At 40.8% G+C, this 19,783-nt stretch overlaps 2 protein-coding genes across 2 annotated transcripts in view; one reads left to right on the top strand and one right to left on the bottom strand.

Annotated features, from left to right (window-relative positions):
- Nucleotides 1–64: 64 nt before the first annotated feature.
- Nucleotides 65–19,767, bottom strand: rab11fip4a (RAB11 family interacting protein 4 (class II) a). The gene is made up of 15 exons (XM_071474835.1): nucleotides 18,947–19,767; nucleotides 15,163–15,250; nucleotides 14,587–14,675; nucleotides 12,303–12,466; nucleotides 11,960–12,082; nucleotides 10,766–10,900; nucleotides 10,287–10,322; nucleotides 9,955–10,063; nucleotides 8,409–8,512; nucleotides 7,289–7,429; nucleotides 5,136–5,217; nucleotides 4,737–4,874; nucleotides 4,506–4,652; nucleotides 3,385–3,528; nucleotides 65–3,302 (listed from the first exon to the last, which is right to left on the bottom strand). The coding sequence occupies exons 1-15, from the start codon at nucleotides 19,097–19,099 to the stop codon at nucleotides 3,186–3,188; spliced, it is 1,770 nt and encodes a 589-aa protein (XP_071330936.1). The 5' UTR covers nucleotides 19,100–19,767; the 3' UTR covers nucleotides 65–3,185.
- scpep1 (serine carboxypeptidase 1) overlaps nucleotides 9,139–19,783 on the top strand; it is a 29,893-nt gene continuing 19,248 nt past the window's right edge. Inside the window, exon 1 of the mRNA XM_071474837.1 lies at nucleotides 9,139–9,142. The gene's annotated coding sequence lies outside the window, so the exon portion shown is untranslated. The remainder of the gene's footprint in view (nucleotides 9,143–19,783) is intronic.

Genomic DNA, 19,783 nt, shown 5'->3' with positions numbered 1-19,783 from the left:
GATGATCTTTATGATCATCACCCAGCTGAAACCGAGGACAGAACAAACAACAGGACCAACGTCATCATGCCAAAGCGAATGAGTTTTATTTACACAACTAGTTTGCACAACATCGTCACCTATGTTCCATGTGCAGCACACAAGTAAAAGAAATCTAAGTGAACACGTGAGTTGTGACAGACTGTTTGATTATTATTAATCATTATTCCAAGTAAATATGTTGAATATGACACTTTAAGTGCACTATATATTATGATTATTATAATCTACAGCACATAGTTTGTTTTTTGTGTCAAATCTCTCAAGAGACTTTGTAATAAGCCCAATAACTTGCACATAAATAGTAACTACATTCTGTACAACATTTACAATCTATGACATCACAAATACTGTGTCAAAATAAAAGTGTCAATATCAAAAAGCTCACTTACAGTGGCAACAAAATCATAGCTGGACTGCTTAAATAATACTTGTTCATACCTCGTGTGCAAATACACAAAAACTGTGCAAGTAAACAAGCAAATAAACAATGAAAAAAAATCACTAAGTGAACAGTTTGTGACTGGAGCAAAATTAGTTTCATTTATCACATAATAAAACGCTCACTGTAGCAGCTCAATTCTCACTGTGACGCATGTGGAGCAAGTTTTCTGTGTGTTTGGCTTCGCTAGGTCACACCGGGGTGAAAAAATGTTCAAGTTCAATATTTAGGCTAACTCAGTCAAAGTGAGACTAGTTTACAACACTGGTAGTTCCCCGTTTTAAGTAAGTGGGTTACTTACAGTAAGTTCGTGCTTTTTTTTCTGAAGAACAGAGTTTAATACATATTTCTATTTTTTCTAAAACTATTTGGAAATAATTCTAATGAACATACCTGCAAAATCTGATTTCAGTGTTTTTGATAGGCTACGAAACAGTGAGTTAACAGTTTCACATAAACACACCCTGTGGAGATTTTCAACACAAAAACTTATATTTATATTCAGTGTTTTTCAACACAACACACTGCGTGTATCCGAGGTCTAAACAACATGCTGAATGCATTTCCTTGGCCGTAACACATATGCAAAGCTGATTTTATTATATATTAGGCCCTACATTGTTAATGTTCACATTTGCCTCTTCTCCACTGCCTTTGTTTCCTGTGTTAGTTGGTGCATTAATGCCACCAACAGTTAATCAGTGCAACAGCGTGAAACCAACAGCAGGAGCTGAACTGCGTCATGATACAAACTGAACGAGGTCTCACTCATACAAACTTTGCTCCACCTCTAAGGTGATTTGTGAATGGCCAAAAAAACAAACAGAACTGTCGACCCTGAACACAACAGAACCTTTGTTTCCATCTCTGCAGCTCCAGCTGTTGATATTTCATAGTGGCACATACACATTTACATTTACTAACAACAGTGAGTATCACGTCCTTTAACTATCACCGGTCAATATTTTCACTGCATGAAAACAGTGAAAGGTTGAGATATGGCACATGATGTTGGCTTTTGGCACCTTCTACATACCTCTATTATGAGCAGCATATACTGGCACTGAACTGTCTCGCAGGCTCAGTCACAGAGTTATGACATTAACATTTTGAATACTACTAAAAATTGATGTGATGTAGAAAACATCATGTAGTCATGTACATCATTTGAGTTCAGACGGTCAAAGTGTTAGAAACATGGCAACAAGACATTCAGAATGATACTGCTTCAACAGCTTATAAACTGTTTTGGCAAATGGTTTGTAGTAAACATGCAAGACGCTGGTATGGTCCTTTGCACCACTCATTGCTCTATGTTCGACACTCCTTATATCTGGCTTCTGTGTCAGTCTGGATCGCCAGTGACTGAGCCCTGCTATAATCAATAACTACAGAGCTCTGTATTGAACAGTTAGTACTGTGTCTACAGCAAAATAATTCGTATGTATAGTGAATAGTGGCTTCAAACATACAATGATAAAACATTGATGGCACATGTAGTTCTGCAGTGATTAACAGATTTCCTCATAAATAGTGATAGTGGACAGAAAGAACAGCTGCTGTGGTGATGTAGATCAGTGGTTCCCAACCAAGGGTTCACGTGCCCCTGGGAGTACATGAGCAGCAAGCAGAGGGTACATGGAAAGATTGGCAATTACAATCTGTTTCCAAAATATCCCAAGTCATTTCATAGGCCCATTGCTAAAATGGTACGTGTGCACCACAAACAGTCAGCGGTGACTAAGGAAAAAAGAGGACAAACACCTGCAGTTCAGTGAAAAATATACTTAGTGTTGATTTACTTGCTCATCTGCAGATACATACATCACAGCCACAGTGAGTAATTCAATCAAGCCAGCCCATCTCAAGAAGTGACAATAAAACCGAGGAGTCAAGTCAGACTCAACTGAAGAGATCGACAAGTGTGTTGAGCAAAGGACTGGAGGGGGCTTACTCTGTGGCACTGCAGCTGGATGAAATTACAGATGTTAGTGGGGAGGCTCAGCTTATGGCTTATGTGCATTATGAGGATGTGCTGAACATAAATGAGAATATTTTGTTTTGCAAGAAGCTCAGATGAGAGACAACTGGCAAGGACATGATTCAGGTTATAGTCAGCTTTCAATCTGGTGAGGGAATCCTGAAGTCACGTCTGTACAGATGGCGCAGCAGCAACGACAGGGAGAGTGCCTGGGCTACTTGGGCGTGCGAAAAAAGGACACCCTGACATAAGATGGATCCACCGTATTGTATTGTAAATTGTAGTGTTTACCAATAGTCTCCATGTGAGGCGTTAAGGGGATATCTGTAATTTATAGCGTCTATGGATAGTCTGCATATGAATGTGGAGAAGAACCAGATAACTGCTACCCCCAGAACTATCAAAGACAAACAAGTGTCTCATTAAAGCTCGGTGATGAAAAGGAGTTAAAAACTGCGACTGGCTGAATCTGAAGATTATTTTATCACTCAAAATAAGTGTTAATGTCTTTGTATTAAGGCGGATTTGATTTTCATTTAGTAATTAGTTGTGTTCGATCCTAAAAGTGAGTGATGGTACTACTGGCACAGAGAAACAGCTCAAAGGGATTATAGACAAAAAGGGTTGGAAACCACTGATGTAGATATACTCTTTGTGTGTGTGTGTGTGTGTGTGTGTGTGTGTGTGTGTGTGTGTGTGTGTGTGTGTGTGTGTGAAGAGCATTTAACTCTTGATCTCCAGAATAGATGGGTTGTGGTCGAGAATGGCCAGAATGATTTTGTCCATGTACTGCCTCAGACGCAGGTTGATCTCCTCCTGCTCCTTCAAAGCATCGACCAGCTGACAGAGACACAGACAGACAGAAGCACATTAAAACACATCAAAAATCAACATTACATCCAGCCACCAGCAGTAGACCGACCTCGTCTCTGGATGCGTTGTCAATCTCGGCTGCCAGGCACTGGGCCTTGGTTTGACAGGCAAACAGGTTCTTAGCCTCGTACAAACTCAGACTGAGAATCTGAGCGTTCAGGTCATCGTTCTGATCCCGCAGCTTATGGTTCTCCTGCAGAAGCAAAGAGAGAACATTTCCTCTGAGTTGTGGTGGGGTTAACATGCTCTGTACAGTACAGTATAAAAAGACTGTTAACAGTCTAATCTGAAAACAAGGAAATCTGTTTTTACACCTCTATCACCTTCTCACAAAACTCTGAGTAAATTTGTGTGATATAAAATGTCTCCATCTGAAATTACCCAAATTACTGTTGACAGATAGTGGTGATAAGGGCTATTGAATGCACAGCTGCATAAATACAACACATTTCATTCTTTGTCCACCTTTGTCCGTGAAACAAGAAACTGCATCAATGTGCAACCTGCAATATATGATTTAAGGTGCACTGATGACCCCTGTGGATGGGCTGAGGAGCTGACAGGAAGAACCACTGCTGACATGAATTCCAGATAAATCACATTATCCATGCTGATATACAGTGGGTGTCTGAAAGTCACTGTTATTTCACACTATACACACAGTTTAAGATTAGAGTACAATAATGAAAAGAGTAGGTTGGTCTGTTTTTATGTTTTGGCCCAGAACATGTCACTGAAGCTAAGCTGTCACTGAACACTGCGGGACATTTTTCATATGTCACATCTGTGGTAAATGTCTCGTCATATGACACATACTACACCCCTAATGGACAATGAATCTATGAGTATCAGGATCAATATTACAGAATATAAAAATATATATATTCATTTTCAACATAAACACAAGGATCACTTTAATTAAAGAATTGAGACTAAAATATGTACTGAGCATTTTACAGTGTAAAAATAAACTTGTCAGTGTTAGTGTCAGTGGTAACTATCTAATGGTAACCCTGCTTTTAAATGACATCAAACACACAGTTGATATCCATGGAGGAAGAGGAATTTAAGAAACCAACACAGTATTACAAATCCCTGGAAACTAAGTTAAAAGTTAAAAGTGTGTGTGTGTGTGTGTGTGTGTGTGTGCGTGTGTGTGTGTGTATCAACCTGTTTGAGTCTCTTCACTTCATGCTCCATTTCAATCTCTCTGGTCTTGGCGTTGTACTCAGACAGCCCCTTGCCCTTCCCAGGATGCTCCATCTCCAGCTTAAACAGCTGCAGATACTCCAGCTCGCGGCGCAGATCATCGATCAGCTGCAGGGACAACACCAGATTAAATCACACTCCTGAACATCGTCCATGAAGCTTAGCTGTTATCTGGAGTCATCTGTTATCTACCTCCTGCATGGCCTCTTTCTCCTTCTGAAACTCGTGGCGGTTTTGCCAGAGCTTGTCCATAATCTTCCTGTAGAGGTCCATCTCATCTTTCAGCCTCAGACTAGTGTCCTCCAGCTTGTCTGTCATCCTCTGCTTCTCCTGCAGAAAAATTTGACAAGCAACTTAACAACTCTCTCTCCTCTCACATCAGGTTTCTGAAACAAATATGTTTGGATAACCTTTGTTTAACATGTCTGATTGCCTCTGTTTTGTCTTATTATTCGCAACTCTCAGAAATTAACTTTACAATTCATTACGATATTATTATTATGACTGATAAGAATTAAGGCGAAAAGTACAAAAAAGCTCAGACCCAAATTATTATAAACTGTAATTATCCTTTCATTGAGCCACACTCACCTGATCCAGTTTCTCTGTCTGGGACTTGAGTCTGCACACGTTTGACTTCATCTCTCCATTTTCTTCTTCTAACTGCTGTACCCTGTGTATGCGCACGCGCGCGCACGCACACACACACACACACACACACACACACACACACACACACACGCGCGCACACACGCGCGCACACACACACACGCGCACACACAAACACATGCACAAGTAAAGGCCTTCATTAGTTTGACTGGAACCACTTTGGGCTCACTGTAGCAACATCTGCATGGAACTGCAGGCTTCACGCTCTCAAAATACTACGAGATGAGATGAAATTAAAATTGAATATCATGATTATAGTGACTGATTATAGTGAAATGTTCATGGTTATCAGTAGAATCACAGTGTTGTTGAAATGTGCTGAAAATGTTCAAAAGTGACACATGACCTGAAGTCATTTCACCAAGTGAATGTTTGCATTTAAACACAGAAATAATAAAATCTGTGTCACAGATGAGGACCAGGGTATTAGTATTAGTACTGGGTTTGTCTGCTACATGCCCACTCTGTGTAAACAAGGGAAAAGCAAATGTAGTATTATTTATTTATTTATTTTCTTTTGTTCTGTGCTTTAACATCTTCCAGAGCACAGTAGAAACACATGTCACCTGCCCAGCACAGTGCTGTTAAGCCAGAGACACTGCAGCTACACTATGCTTAGGCAGCTCTGACATAAGTGTTAAAAATCACACAATCACCGATATAAGGCTCAGCTGATGGCAGCTCACTCTGTCTCTCCTCGCCTGGCAGTGTAAAGGAGACAACTGCCTTTTTAATATAATAATAATAATAATAATAATAATAATAATAATAATAATAATAATAATAATAATAAACTTCATTTATAGAGCACTTTTCATACAAGAGATGTAGCTCAAAGTGCTTTAAATATACAATAAGAAATGGAAGTGGGCTTACTTAAAAACTTACTTTAAAAACTCCACTTATAATTGCTAACTTTGGTGTAAAAAGGTATTAGAAAGCTGAAAAATCTCTGCAGTCACTGCCTTCTCTATGTTTTCACTGACACATAACAAACCCATGTTGCCTGCCGCACATGTGTCTGGGGGACACACGCTGGTTGATGCTGTACAGAACCTACAGTAATTAACCATGGTAATACAGAATTATATTGATAATTAACCCTTAAATGCTAATACTGACATTTCTACTGCGATATAGTGTGAAACCGTTTCATCTCTAAATATCACAAAAGATGCATTAATAGTCTCCTAACATAGTGCAGATTAAATTTTACCAGGCAAACTGCTCTCCTTTTTCACACAGTCCAGCAAACCATTTAGCTAACTGGGGTTTGAGAGGAAAAAAAAAACATGTTCATTGCCACAACAATCCACGACGAGAAAGGAAGGAATCTGTTGTGTAGCACTGTCACAATAAAAGTTATGAGGAATGTTTACAGCTCTTGAAAATCCTTTGTTGGCTTCTGAGGAATAAGTTACTTGTGGTTATGGCTGGTAGATATGGACTATAAATCATTTTAGGCTACATCATGATATATTCTATATATCGATATATTGTAGTTAAATTAAAACACTTGTGTTTACTGTTTATTCATTAGTGGTTTCTATTATGCCTGCAAAAAGGGGGAAGTGGCAAAAGAGTAGATTCAACCAGAATCCCTGAGAAAGACATTTAACCTTAACTCAGTACTGTTAATGTTCTTAACCAAGTCATCCACCTCCATCTTCAATGACCTCTTCTGAACACGTGTACAGACATAGGAGAGAGTGAGAGAGGATAAACACCAAGGCAAATTTCATGCATGCAGCTTAAAACTCGTCCCAATTTGTACTTAATGTTTGGGATGTAGTTATTTACTACATCCCAAACAGAAGAAGCCGCAATGCATCAAGTCTATTCGTTATATCACCCACCCCTACTTGTGGTCATTTGACAGAGCACAAAACTTTTAGAGGTGCAGCCAAGCACTGAGTGACTCTCGACCCCGTGGCAGCAGTGCACAGTTTGGACAGTTAAAATCTTGACAGTGGGAATAATCACTAAGTCACTGATGTGTTTTGTTTTTGACCTAGAGTCAGAAGCAAAGCCAGCAGCAGGAGGGTTCAGATGATGGTGGGGGCTAATGAGGTCACCTGTTACAGAGCAGGTCCAGCTCTGTGTTTCTGTCTCTCTCCATCTTAGTGTAAACCTCCCGGTGCCTCTTGGTCTCCTCCTCCAGACTCTGATCTGCCCTCGCCTCTGCATCCTTCACCTGCTCCTCCAGCTCATGGACCCTGGGACACACACACACACACACACACACACACACACACACACACACACACACACACACACACACACACACACACACACACACACACACACACACACACACACACACACACACACACACACACACACACACACACACACACACACACACACACACACGCTTCAGATTGGGTTTGATGGAACTGGAGGTGGTACAGACCTACAGAGGAGTTAGACTGAATATTTTATCTTCAATCTTATGTGAATTTGTCACATGTGGAAGATACTTCACATATTTATCCCATGTGGAACACCATTTGTGTTTCTGACATTTCATATGTGATAAATTTACATGATGAAGTCACATTGGATTTTCAAGTAATTCACAAGTGAAATGTAAGAAACTGCATGTGAAAACATCAGAGTCACACATGTGCAACACTAATCCAGTGTTTCCCATACATAGACCATTCTGTGGCACACCGCCACAGAATGCAGACCGACCGCCACAGAATGATTCTGTTTTTTATTTCTTTTTTTCCCGTTGTTGTTTTCCCTCTAGTCTATGCTCTCAACGTAATATCGTTCCGTTCATTCATCTCCGCATAGCGCTCTTTCTCTGTTATTCTCGGACAAACACAGACACACACAGACACGCACACACACACACAGACAAGCGCGCATATGCCAGCGGTGCGCGGGAAAATCAACCAGCGCATCACTGGTGCATGCACACACACTCGTCTGCATACACTTTGCATACAATGACTGACTCCACCGACCGCCACGACACTGTGACACTCGATTCCCCCAATGGTGTCAGTGGAGCACCACAAATTGCTACCTGGTCTGTGGGAAACACTGCTAATCTATGTGATGAATGAATTCAGGTAGAGGTATAATGTGGTTTTTGACATTTCACGTGTAAAATCTAATATTTCGATGACAAAAACAAAAATAAAGAGCAAATAAACCAAGGATTCAGTGTGTGTGTTTTCCTACCTGTGGACCAGTTGTGTGTTTTCCTGTTTGAGTTTCGACTTGAGGTCGCCGTTGGCCAGACTGTCGCTCTCCAGCTCTGTCACCTTCTTCTCCAGATAACTGACCTGAGGGCGACAACCAGGCCTTTACCTCGTTCTACGAGACTTGCAGTGGCTGGTGGCTATCAGCCCCTGAACTGTCTCCTTCTCAGGAAACTATGTCTGTGATAATGTAAATTAGGTCGAGGTTCAATTAGCTTCCAGTCTCTTGCTTTTACTCTACTGGCTTAAACACAATAGTACATGTGTCTTGTGCAGCATATCAGCATTTCACATTCAGAAGATCATCAGTTTACAGCTTCTTATAACCATAGCACTGCTCTTCGTGTCACAGCTCTCATTGATAACTGTGACTCTATCCTCCCTGGTCTGCCTCACAAACTCCTCCATAAACTCCATAAACTGGTTCAGGATGCAGCAGCCTGTATCTTTAATTTAACGTATCACTCATTATCACATCATTATCATAAAAACCAAGATGGCGCGGCATGAATGGCAGCCTGTTGCGGCAGCTCCTGCTCACTGTTGAGCTTTTTCCGTCCTTTCTCTGTTTTCTTTTTAATAGTGTTTGTAATGAGCAGTCTGCTTCTCTTATTCGTGCACTATGGACATGCATAATCCTGTGGTGCTCACACTGGCCACTGTACTCTTTTCTTCTTTGCAAATTTCCCCACTGTGGGACTAATTAAAGCTGTAATATCACTCCTGTCCTCCAGCAGCTCCCTGTTAAACACTGCATTGATTTCAAGATTCTGCTTCTCACTTTCAAGTCACTTCACAACCCAGCACCTCCATACCTCCCTCTGATCTACTCTGTATCTGCATGCCTGCCCTGCTCTTAGATCTTCCTCTTCCATTAATATCACTGTACCTCCTGCCTGTCTGACCACTGTGGGGTCTAAAGCCTCTTCTTACCACAAAACACACCTCCTCAAACTTGCCTGTTGCCTTGCCTAATTCCTATCTTATGCCTTGAACTTGTTATTTTATCTTTTACTGTGCTGTAAGGTGTCCTTGAGTGCCTTGAAAGGCTCTTGTATTATTATTATTTATTTTCCCTTGGTATATTTCAGTTTATGCAGAGCCATTACAAGGCTGACAACACAGACAGCCTCAAAGCAAAATGAAAAATATAAAATTTCTTTTTCCTTTCTTTTTTGTTGCAGCTCAAACATTTTTAAGATCAAGAACAAAGACGCCTGTCAGCACAAAACTGTAGAGAAGACAACATGTTGAGAGTGGAGCTTCATGACTACATCCTACTGAGCATCAGCTGAACACTAAACAATGTTACAGACCCGGAACACGGCTTCATGGCCACACTGCTTTTCCAAATGGACACCTCCAACATCATGCACAATGCACACAAAGAAAACACTGTTGAGACAAATATGACTCAAGCAACATCACGACACTGACGTCAGCTAGACATGATAGTGATCATCTCATCTAACTCTATACTGTACAGCAACTGTGATGATGCAGGTGGTGTTTGTGCGTGTTTGTACTTTCTCTGTGATGTCGAGGTCACAGGAGTCGATGCTGTCTGTGAACAGATCTTCAGTGCTGCTGCCCTGACTGGACCCAAACACGCTGTGGTTGGCCTGGAACAACTGACTGCAGGGGGGAGAGGACACGCAGGAAACCCATGAACACGATGATGATAAACAGGATGTGACAGGAGCTGCTCCATTAAAGAACTCTGTCTGTCACACGGCTAAAAGCTGAATACATCAGTATGGTCTGCTACAAGTGATTAGCTGTTCCTCCCTCACCATGCAGATGCAGATTCACTGCAGTAATTTCATTTTAATGGTCATTAGAAGGTCGGGTCACTCACCGTCCAAACGCTGTGCTGGAAATCTTTCTGTTGGGGCTGAAACAAGAGAGGACTGAGTCACACACACAGAGCTTTTCATTATCTGTGTTTAAAAGTCCACCTACTGTTACTACTAGTACTACTACTACAAGTACTACCAAGTACTACTGCTACTGCTAGTACCACCACTTACTTACTGTACTTCTACTGTCTCTGCTTAAACGTTTTGGCTCTGAGCCTTTCATTACTACGAGTGACGTCCTAAACACATATGATCTGCTAAGTTTTTGACCAAAAATAATCCTCTTTGTTGCTGCAACCTGTCACCCCACCAGATTGGGATGTGGTTGCTACCCCCCCCCTTTGATATGGGTGCAGTGTGTGGTGCTAAGAATGAATAAGGGGGTATGATATGGGTGGATGGCCTGTGTGTGTGTGTGTGTGTGTGTGTGTGTGTGTGTGTGTGTGTGTGTGTGTGTGTGTGTGTGTGTGCGCTCCACCTGTTGGCCTTAAGGTTTCGGAGTCGAGCCTCCAGGTCATTCAGCAGATTCACTTTCTTGCAGCACTGAGAACAGTAGATGTCCAGGAGCTCGCTGTTGTACAGCTGCCGCATCTTCTGAGGCGTCTGCCCTGCACTGCGACCACAAAAATATAACAACATACATAACTCAAGAATGGAGCTATGATCAAATATCAACAGGTGTCACTAAGAGAGAAGTGTTTGGTGTGCTGCAGTGAAAAAAGCCTTTAGTTTCCTCCTCACTTGCTGCAGTGAGTTCAGTGTTTCATTCCTACATGACTACATGAGAAGCCAGTGTTCAGAGGTCAGACCACACCCATCTTCCAACTCGGCCCTCCTTTTGATCTCAACTACACACCTGGAAAGTAAAGTAAGGATCGTTCCTCATGTCTTCTCAATATAATAATATAATAACTACTTGTTCTTTTATTGTTTCAAGGAAAATAACAAAGGTAATAAGTAATAATTACATAACAGCAGCTTTTGAAAAAATATAAGTGCTTCATTTTACAAAATGAAATAAAAAGTGTAGCTTGATTTTCTTCTTTATGGTTAATTAATTAATCTAAATCATTTTTTATAATAAACAACCTCAACACATCTTAACAGCTGAACGGCTTTAACTCTTCCTTTTCTCTTTCCTTCCCTCTTCTATCCCACTTTCCCCACTTACTTCTCCGATCTCATCTCTCCCCTGTGTATAGGTCACTGACTGACACTGAGCTAAGTAGCATCATATGACCTGTACTGTAAAGGCTAGAAAAGCTGCATCAGTTAAAATAGAAACAATCTCAACCATTTATAGGTTATACCTTCAGATCTGGATAGGACAGCGTCTGGGTCCAGGTCCAGACCGCAGTCTGCTTATTAGTGCCTCTGGCCTGGCCACTTCCCCTAACCTCAACCCTTACCCTGACCCTAAATGAACCCTAATTCTAAGATGAACACTTAAACTAAGTCTTAACCTTCAAACAGTCCCTTATAGTTGTGAGGATGGGCCAAAATGTCCCAAAGTTTAAAACTCAAACTGGTCCTCACAAAGATGGAACTAGTACAGCCATGCTGCCGTGGCTGGTAATTTTTTGCACTTCACTTAGATTTGTGACTTTCATGAGTAAAAGATATCACCAACCCAAAGTCTGCTTAGAGTTATTATTATAGAGTTACCACCAACCTAGAGGGAAGCGAGGATCCCAGGTCTGAGAAGCCATTTGTTCGGTTGTCATCCTCAGGGCAAGGGCTGCTGGGAATGAACTCCACATCCTCCCCTTCACCATAGTCCTCAAACTGCTCCTCCCTGGAGATGATGGAAGCAGACGCTGAGCCAATGAGGTGGCTGGTGCTCATTGGTAATACAATAACAAAGTTTTTAAAAGGGCCCCCAAAGAACAATGAACCCTGAGTGTGTTTTAATGTCACTTAAAGTGAAACACCACAGTGACCATGGTCCCTGATCACGTCCTCTCACCTACAGAGGCACTGGCAGAGGCTCCTCCTCAGACACTGATGTGACTGACCTGTCTTTCCGTGCTGGGTCCAAGGACTCAGAGCTGTTGGTGTTTTCAGTGCTGCTGTCCATGTCACACTCCCCATCGGCACCACAACCCTCACTGTACACAGTGCATTCTGGGTAGGACCGGGTACACATGATGATCGGAGCGCGCAGCCTAGCCTCACCGTTCTACACAAAGAAAATTAAACAGCAGTCTGTCATCAAATGTGCACATACTGCCTGGATTAGTAGAGTTTCCATAACATACCACTCTCCCCACTGTCAGTGTTGTTCTGTGTGTAAGGTAATGTGTGCATTTCAAATGAACTTTAACTGCTGCATGCCTGCCAGAGAAACCTGAGATATCTCAGGGTACTCAACTATGAGTTGTGGGCGACCGACAGGCTGCCACGATGGTGTCTGTGTATCTAGGCTCTTTGAACAATATTCAATAATAAAATTCAGTCAGTTATTTGTACTGGAGCCTTTTCCCTCCGAGTAGCTCAAAAGCAGAGACATTGTGTCTGTTAATCTGGTTCATCCTGTGATATCCCGCCCTCTACAAGGACCGCTTCCACCACTTATCTCAAGTGATCATTCACTGTTAATCAGCTGATGAGGGTCAGCGTCATATTAGCCACCTCATGTGCCGCCTGCGCTCCACTGAAGAGGGTTTCCCTCCCCTTGCCTCTATGTAACAAGCAGCTCATCAGCATGATCAGCTAGCCTCTCTCGCTCACTCTTGTTGCTAGGAAACTGTCCAGCTGGGCTGATCACTAGCAGACATGAATAGTCATCCACTGTAGCAAACACACACTAAATATGATATGTTGCATATTCCTATTAACTGTGTGTAAAATCACACATTATACGTGTAAATAATGTGAAGATGGCAGTTTGTGTCCACATGGATATAAACAGTCATCTTCTTATACCCATAAATCCTTGGGGCTCTTTTGTGTCATCAAGCTTAACTGAGGTTTAGCTAGATGAACAGGAACAGAACAGGTTCAGCTATCAGCAGTCACTTTAACTAAAACTGAGGAGCCCCAAATATTGCGTTACTTTTGTTACTGTGGAAACAGTGAAAGTCAGCAGAGTCAACAGTTTGGTGACTGTATCACTAACTGCTGTGGAAAGTATTTCGAAGAAGGATTTGAACAATATTCTGTTTGATCATTTATTATCAACACACCAGCATGGTCGAACAGAGTATGGCTATTCTGTTGCTTGCTCTCTCTTGTTGCTAAGCAACTGTTCAGCTGGGCTGATCACTAGCAGATATGAACAGTCGCACACTGCAACAAACACACACTACATGATATATTGCATAGTCATATTTTAATATTCTTGTCATTGACGCGACTGGAATCCAAACATGTTGCCTAAACCTGAGTTGTATGGAAGATCACTTGTGCCAGGAAAATAAAATAATATAAGTAATGTTAGGAATGATAAACACAGTGATTTTACTGAGGTGGAAATCCCCTGTACCACCCTCTCATTCTGATGGATCAAGGACAATTTATATTTGTTACAATGGAAAAAATTAGATGTACTATGAACAATTCACTTGCTAAATTAAATAAAAACATGGGGACTTTTTTTTGCACATGCTGAGAGGTTGGTGTTTGCTGCTATTCAGAGTAACAGCTTTAATCAAATGTTGCCAAATTTAAATTTGTGTTGTAGAAATCCAATAAACAAATTTGGGGGGAAAATAATAAACAGAACGAACGGCAACATTTTGGTATTCAAAAATAATGAGATGATTAAATATGTCAAACTCAAAGTGATTCTCAGTTTTACTTACTATCTATGACGTGACTGGTGCTTGCTCTAAGGTCTTTTTATGCTAATGAACTTCACAACCAAACAAAACAAAGCAAAACAAATGTATCTGAATTTTTTTGACTGTGAATTCAACTTGTGAATTTTTCAAGAACTCATTTTTCAGTGTTCACAACATAATTTTAAATTATGTTATTAAAAATTCAAACATTAAAAAATTCAAACCATCTATTTTGAAGTTGCTCAAATTGAAAAATTCACAAGTTGAATAAACAGTAAAAAAAAATTCAGATACACAATTTCAAATGAAAAAAAAAAAAATCAGTGCTAGAAATTCACAGGCTTTACAATTTCAAGATCTGGTGAGACAGATTTGCTTCCATAAAGGCCATTATTGATGTATTGTCTTATAATGGCAATATTATATTGAAATGCTATCACCATCTTGAGCCTACATCATTCTTAAAGTCAGAATTTAGACTCTCAGGTTCACAGCTGGAGCAGGAGGGGGACTGTACCTGGTAAATGTAACCATTGTCTGTGACAGATGGCGAGTTGGGTGTCGCACTGCGAGGACCCACAGCCATCTTCAGTATCTCCTCACAACCTAGAAAGTAAGAAAGAAAGAAAGAGAGATTTATGGGATATTAAACCCATATGAACATTCTCATATAGTCGCCCAAATGTCTGTTGTCATGTTGGCTGGAAGGAGGGTGGTGGTATCAGCTTGAATTCATGCTTCACTTTGTCAAAGACTCCTTTTGTTGTGCTTCAAGGTGATAAAGGCTGTGTACCTGTAGATAAGTGCTGGAGGAAGATTATCTGCAGTTTCAGGAATAGTTCATCATTTAAGGAAAAAAAAACGTTTTGCTCTATTGCGAAGAGTTAGAGAAATGAGAGAATACTACTCTCGTGTTTGTAATGTAAATATGAAAGAACAGCCAACAACTAGTAATTTAGTTTCATACAAACACAGGAAAGAGATGGAAATAGCTCGACTGTCTCTGTCCAGAGGTACCAAGAGTCACTTCCCGCTAAAGCTCAATACACACATGGATAAAGTCTAGTAATTAGCACACATCTACTTCTCTTACCTTTGATAGCAAACACTCCGTGACAAAAATCTTTGAAGTTGATTTTCCCATGAGCGTTAGGATCCAGGTACCTGGTCAGTGCCTTCACCTGCAAGAGGACAAAGTCAAGTTCACTGCTCATATAGCAAAAAAAAATCACAAATCCCTTTGCTTCACAGGTCTTGACAATATGGACACAATATGGACACTTTATCAGGTATCATACAGGTATCAGTATCAGTACTATGAGCACAGCCAGCTTTTTTACTGCTCTGCATTAAATAGGCTTATCATTCTAAAATGTATTATTCATTCCTTATTCTGTCTTTCCTTATTCTCTCAGTACATGTAGCTGTGTCCACAGCTTGTATGAGGAAGAAAATCAGGGACATAGGTATTCAGACCCCTTCAATTTTAGTTTGCATAATAGATTACATTTTAAATGAATAAAATTTACATTTTTATCCATTAGTCGATACTCAATCAAAAACCAAAATAATGCACAGTTCTTTGTAGAAGCCCCTTTGGGAGCAATTACAGCTTTGAGTCTTGTTGGGTAAATCTCCTTCAGCTTTGCACACCTGGATTTGGGTGGTTTATTCCCACTTCTTGGGAAGTGTCTGTTCATATACCATCTTCAGGTCTCTCCACACTCCACTGCTCCATCACAGCGCGGTGATGTTTGGTGGTTAACTCTCATATCTCAGATTTAACATATATGACTACATTATACACCAGCAGTAGAATTTCAGAAGCTTTAACTATATTCAACGCAATGATAATGTTTCCCGTCTGGAAAATGTTGTTAGGTGATATATGTGAGAGGAACTGGTGAATATAAGAAAACACAAATTAAGTTTTACGGCTAAGATGAGCACAACAACACAAGTTGGTCCTTTGAGGAAAACAAGAAGTAAATTATGCTTGATACACAAAAAGCAATGCTTTCTCAGAACAGATAGAGAGAGTACAAGCATATGTATGAAATGCATTATATGTGCTCATATAAATATTGCATTTGTACTGTTATAATCCCTAGTGTGTGTGTGTGTGTGTGTGTGTGTATGTGTGTGTGTATAGACAGTATAGGAGTAGCAGTGTGGCTCACTGCAGTCGACTAATCACCATAGAAACTGATGTGTCTGAATGTGTCACTGAGGGGGAACAATGTTTTCCAAATGAAACAAATGTAAACACAGCACCAGCTCATAGGCAGTTTTCAGCAGAGGGGCGGATCATTTCATTACTTAATAACCAACCAATCCACTCCCAGACTCCTTGTGAAGCTCTCATCACCATGGTGACAAAGAACACAGAGATAAGAGGGGAGGAGGAAGATGAAGCAGCAGCTTCCTCCTAGTACGGCTGAGTTATTTTTAGTGATGTTGCGCTGGGTGCTCAGCCGCCATGACAGCTTCAAAGAAAATCCAGTCCCACTGTTAGATGTCATTTATGTGGAATGATCAGTGCAGCCAGGACTTAACCTGCCTCATCTACTGCTGCCTGCCGTTTCGGTGGCAGGGAGCTACCGTACATGGTGCTGGTCTGACCACCAGATGCTGTTTGGGGTTCAGTGTCTTGTCCAAGGGCACTTTGACAGGAGGAGCTGGGGACTGAACCACCAACCCTTTTCCTACAGAGTGGTTTTAGATTTCGCTGCCAAACAGCCACTCATTATTAAAACTTCAGTGTTGGCCAAACCAGCATCCTCTGAAACCTTAGCTGTCGCAGCTAATGCAGCGTGTTGTTTACTGTAATAGAGAGTGTATTTTAACAAAGTCTCTGCTGGTTAGATTTCATAGCACACTGAAAGTAATACCATCTGGATATACTGTTGGCATACACGCAGTCACAGTTACAACACACACAGTAAATCTCACCTAGTCCAAACATGTTCAGACACCACTGACAATTTATTGGCCCATATGCATCTACATGCCACTAACAAAGAAACTCTAATCTGTAAAAGAATCCATGGACTGGAACAACCTGATAAACTGGGCAGAGGAACTGAGGCACTGAACCTGTTAGTCCCAGGTTCAGTATCTCGGAAAGCACTCTGGCACCACTGGTGATGAACACGGACTGACATCAGCTCCTGCGCCCCTCCCAGTTCTGTTACCCCCACAATGGGAGATCAGATTCAACACTTAGATATCCCTTTGGAGCCAGTCTGGGACAATCTGCTCCTACCTCAATGCACCTACAGTCACAGACCCTCAGCACACTGACATCTCTCATTTTTCTGAGCTTTAATTCAGTACTTCGTAGAAGCCCTTTTGGCAGCAATTCCAGCTTCAGGTCATCTTGGTTAAGTCTCTACAAGCCTTGCAAACCTGGATTTGGGCATTTTATCCCATTCCTCCTGGCAGAGCCACATATTAGTTAGGAGGCATCTGTGATGAAAATAATTAATTATGGGTTTTATAATGTAGAGTGATGAGAAAAAAAATTGCAATTTTATCAATTTAATACTAGAAGTTTCGGTGGTTGCTGCTTGACCGGCTTATGGAGACAGTCACATAGTAGAATACACAGACAGAAAGTTAAGTCATTTCACTTCACTGCATTTGGTCTGATTTAACTCTGACGAGACAATGAGTGCTCGTCCTGAGATATCTTCCAAAACTGATTAATTCCAATTGTAAGGCTTCACTCTAAACCTTTTGTCTGCTAAAAAAGTCAAATCCTCAGAGGCTGCTGAGGAGACCAAACTTCCAAACATCATGCAATTGACCAGGAAAGGCATTGAATTCTGGTCTATGGAGACGTTAGAGTGGTAGAGGATGATACATATATATATATATATATATATATATATATATATGTATCATGATGGAATACATTTTATGGAAAATCACTGTGAAACAGTTCATTTGCAAAATAATACCTGACAAATCAATGTGTTTCATCATATTGATACAAAATCATAAAAACAATGCCTATAGTGAAAAGTTTTTGTGATAAACACCACTGTAAATGTCCTTGAAGCATGATTGTTGACTATTAGGTTCATTTTATGACTTGTTGTTGAAATGAAGGGGAAGACTTTGTATAAGCTCTCTGAACTCTCCTGAACAATTAATTTGTCTTTTTTACTGTGGAATATTTTTGTATCCTCTGTGCAAATAAATGAAATATACATAAACTAAACTAAAAATGGCGAATCCAGTGTTTTAAGACTCTGAGGACCAAGGACTAAAGTTTTATTTACCACTAGGTCACTGATATTATCGTTTATAGTTTGATGTCAAAAGATAGATTTTGCCAGCTATGGGTAAAAGAAAATTCACCAGCAAATGGGTGCAGACTTGCAAACATCATGAATACAAACACCATGTTTATGTGAAGGTGTGTTAGCATTTAAACTTAACCTTTAACACAGAAAAATACAAACCAGTGACGTAGACTTGATTTTTAAAAATGCCTTTAAAGCATTTTATTTCAAAAACCACAGTTTTATTCCAGGTTCAATCAACAAATGATTTTCTACAGCTGTGAAATTGATCTGTTCAAACCCCACTTTCTCTGGCTTTTCAAGCTGGGGCCTTTTAAATAACACCGAAAACACACAACACAGACATGCTACTAGCTAATGTCTGAGAAATGAGCCACTCAGTGTTAGCATCTGTAGCACACCTGACATTTCACACGTCGCACAGGTTGTCTGCTGTCGTCGCGACCGTCTACCAGTCGCCACTAATTAACCGTACAAAATGTCAGTTAACCGACCACGGTTTGTAAAATCCAGGACACACATGTAAAGGAGCCGCCTACAGTTATCCAGCCCTTCACCGCCTCTCACCTCGTCTCCTTGACCGAACTGAAGCCCGAGGTCCACCAAGTGCTCCACCCGGATGAAGCCGTCAGCATCCTCATCACACACGTCGAAGACCTCTTTGAGCCTCCTCAGAAACTGCAGCAGCTGCTCCTGGTCTGGAAAAACATGTCCTTCCATTGCAGAACCGGCTTCGTCTCCAGAGACCTGTGTTTTGTTTTTTTATCAGATGAACTGTGAGAGAATCGGAAGGACGGGCAGCACCTTCATCCTCGTCCTCGGCTCCGCCGGACTGACTGAGACACCGACCGCTGCTGCCGCTGTGACATAAGCAGCACCGGCGGCTCTGGAGACGCGAGAAGTAACGGAAAAGGACGATGATTTGGAGACGAGGCGCTGCGTCACAGACGAATTAATAAAACAGGTCTGTTGCCACCCGCCATCAAAATCAAATGGTACATCAAGCTGCTGCCTCCATGACCTCAGTCTAATGTCATGAACTAAAACAGAATGCGAGCCAATGCCCCGCAAAATTAAAGTAATAACAAAAAAAACAAACAAAAAAAGTGAAACTATTCAAAAGTTAATCTCTTCAAAGCATAATTATGGCTTTTTTGACTGACATTAAAAGCTGTACATAATATTTCTTGTTAGTATAAAACAGTAAAGTTTGACATGTTATATTCTCACTGAATAAACAATACACCTACCATGGGGTACAATTATAGCTTTAGGACCCAGTAATTGACCTTAATATTTTAATAATTTGATAGAGTAAGTCAAAATTTTGTCTGCATAATTTCTCAAAGTTATGACTTACTCACATAATTTAGTCTAAAAACGCAAAAAATGTTACTCACCATC

Source organism: Trachinotus anak, unplaced genomic scaffold, assembly GCF_046630095.1.
Source record: "Trachinotus anak isolate AG129_WGS33_773 ecotype Australia unplaced genomic scaffold, CSIRO_AGI_Tana_v1 ptg000003l, whole genome shotgun sequence".
Classification (NCBI taxonomy): domain Eukaryota; kingdom Metazoa; phylum Chordata; class Actinopteri; order Carangiformes; family Carangidae; genus Trachinotus; species Trachinotus anak.
Note: the sequence above shows the minus strand (reverse complement) of the source record. Positions and strands in the feature narration are given on the sequence as shown.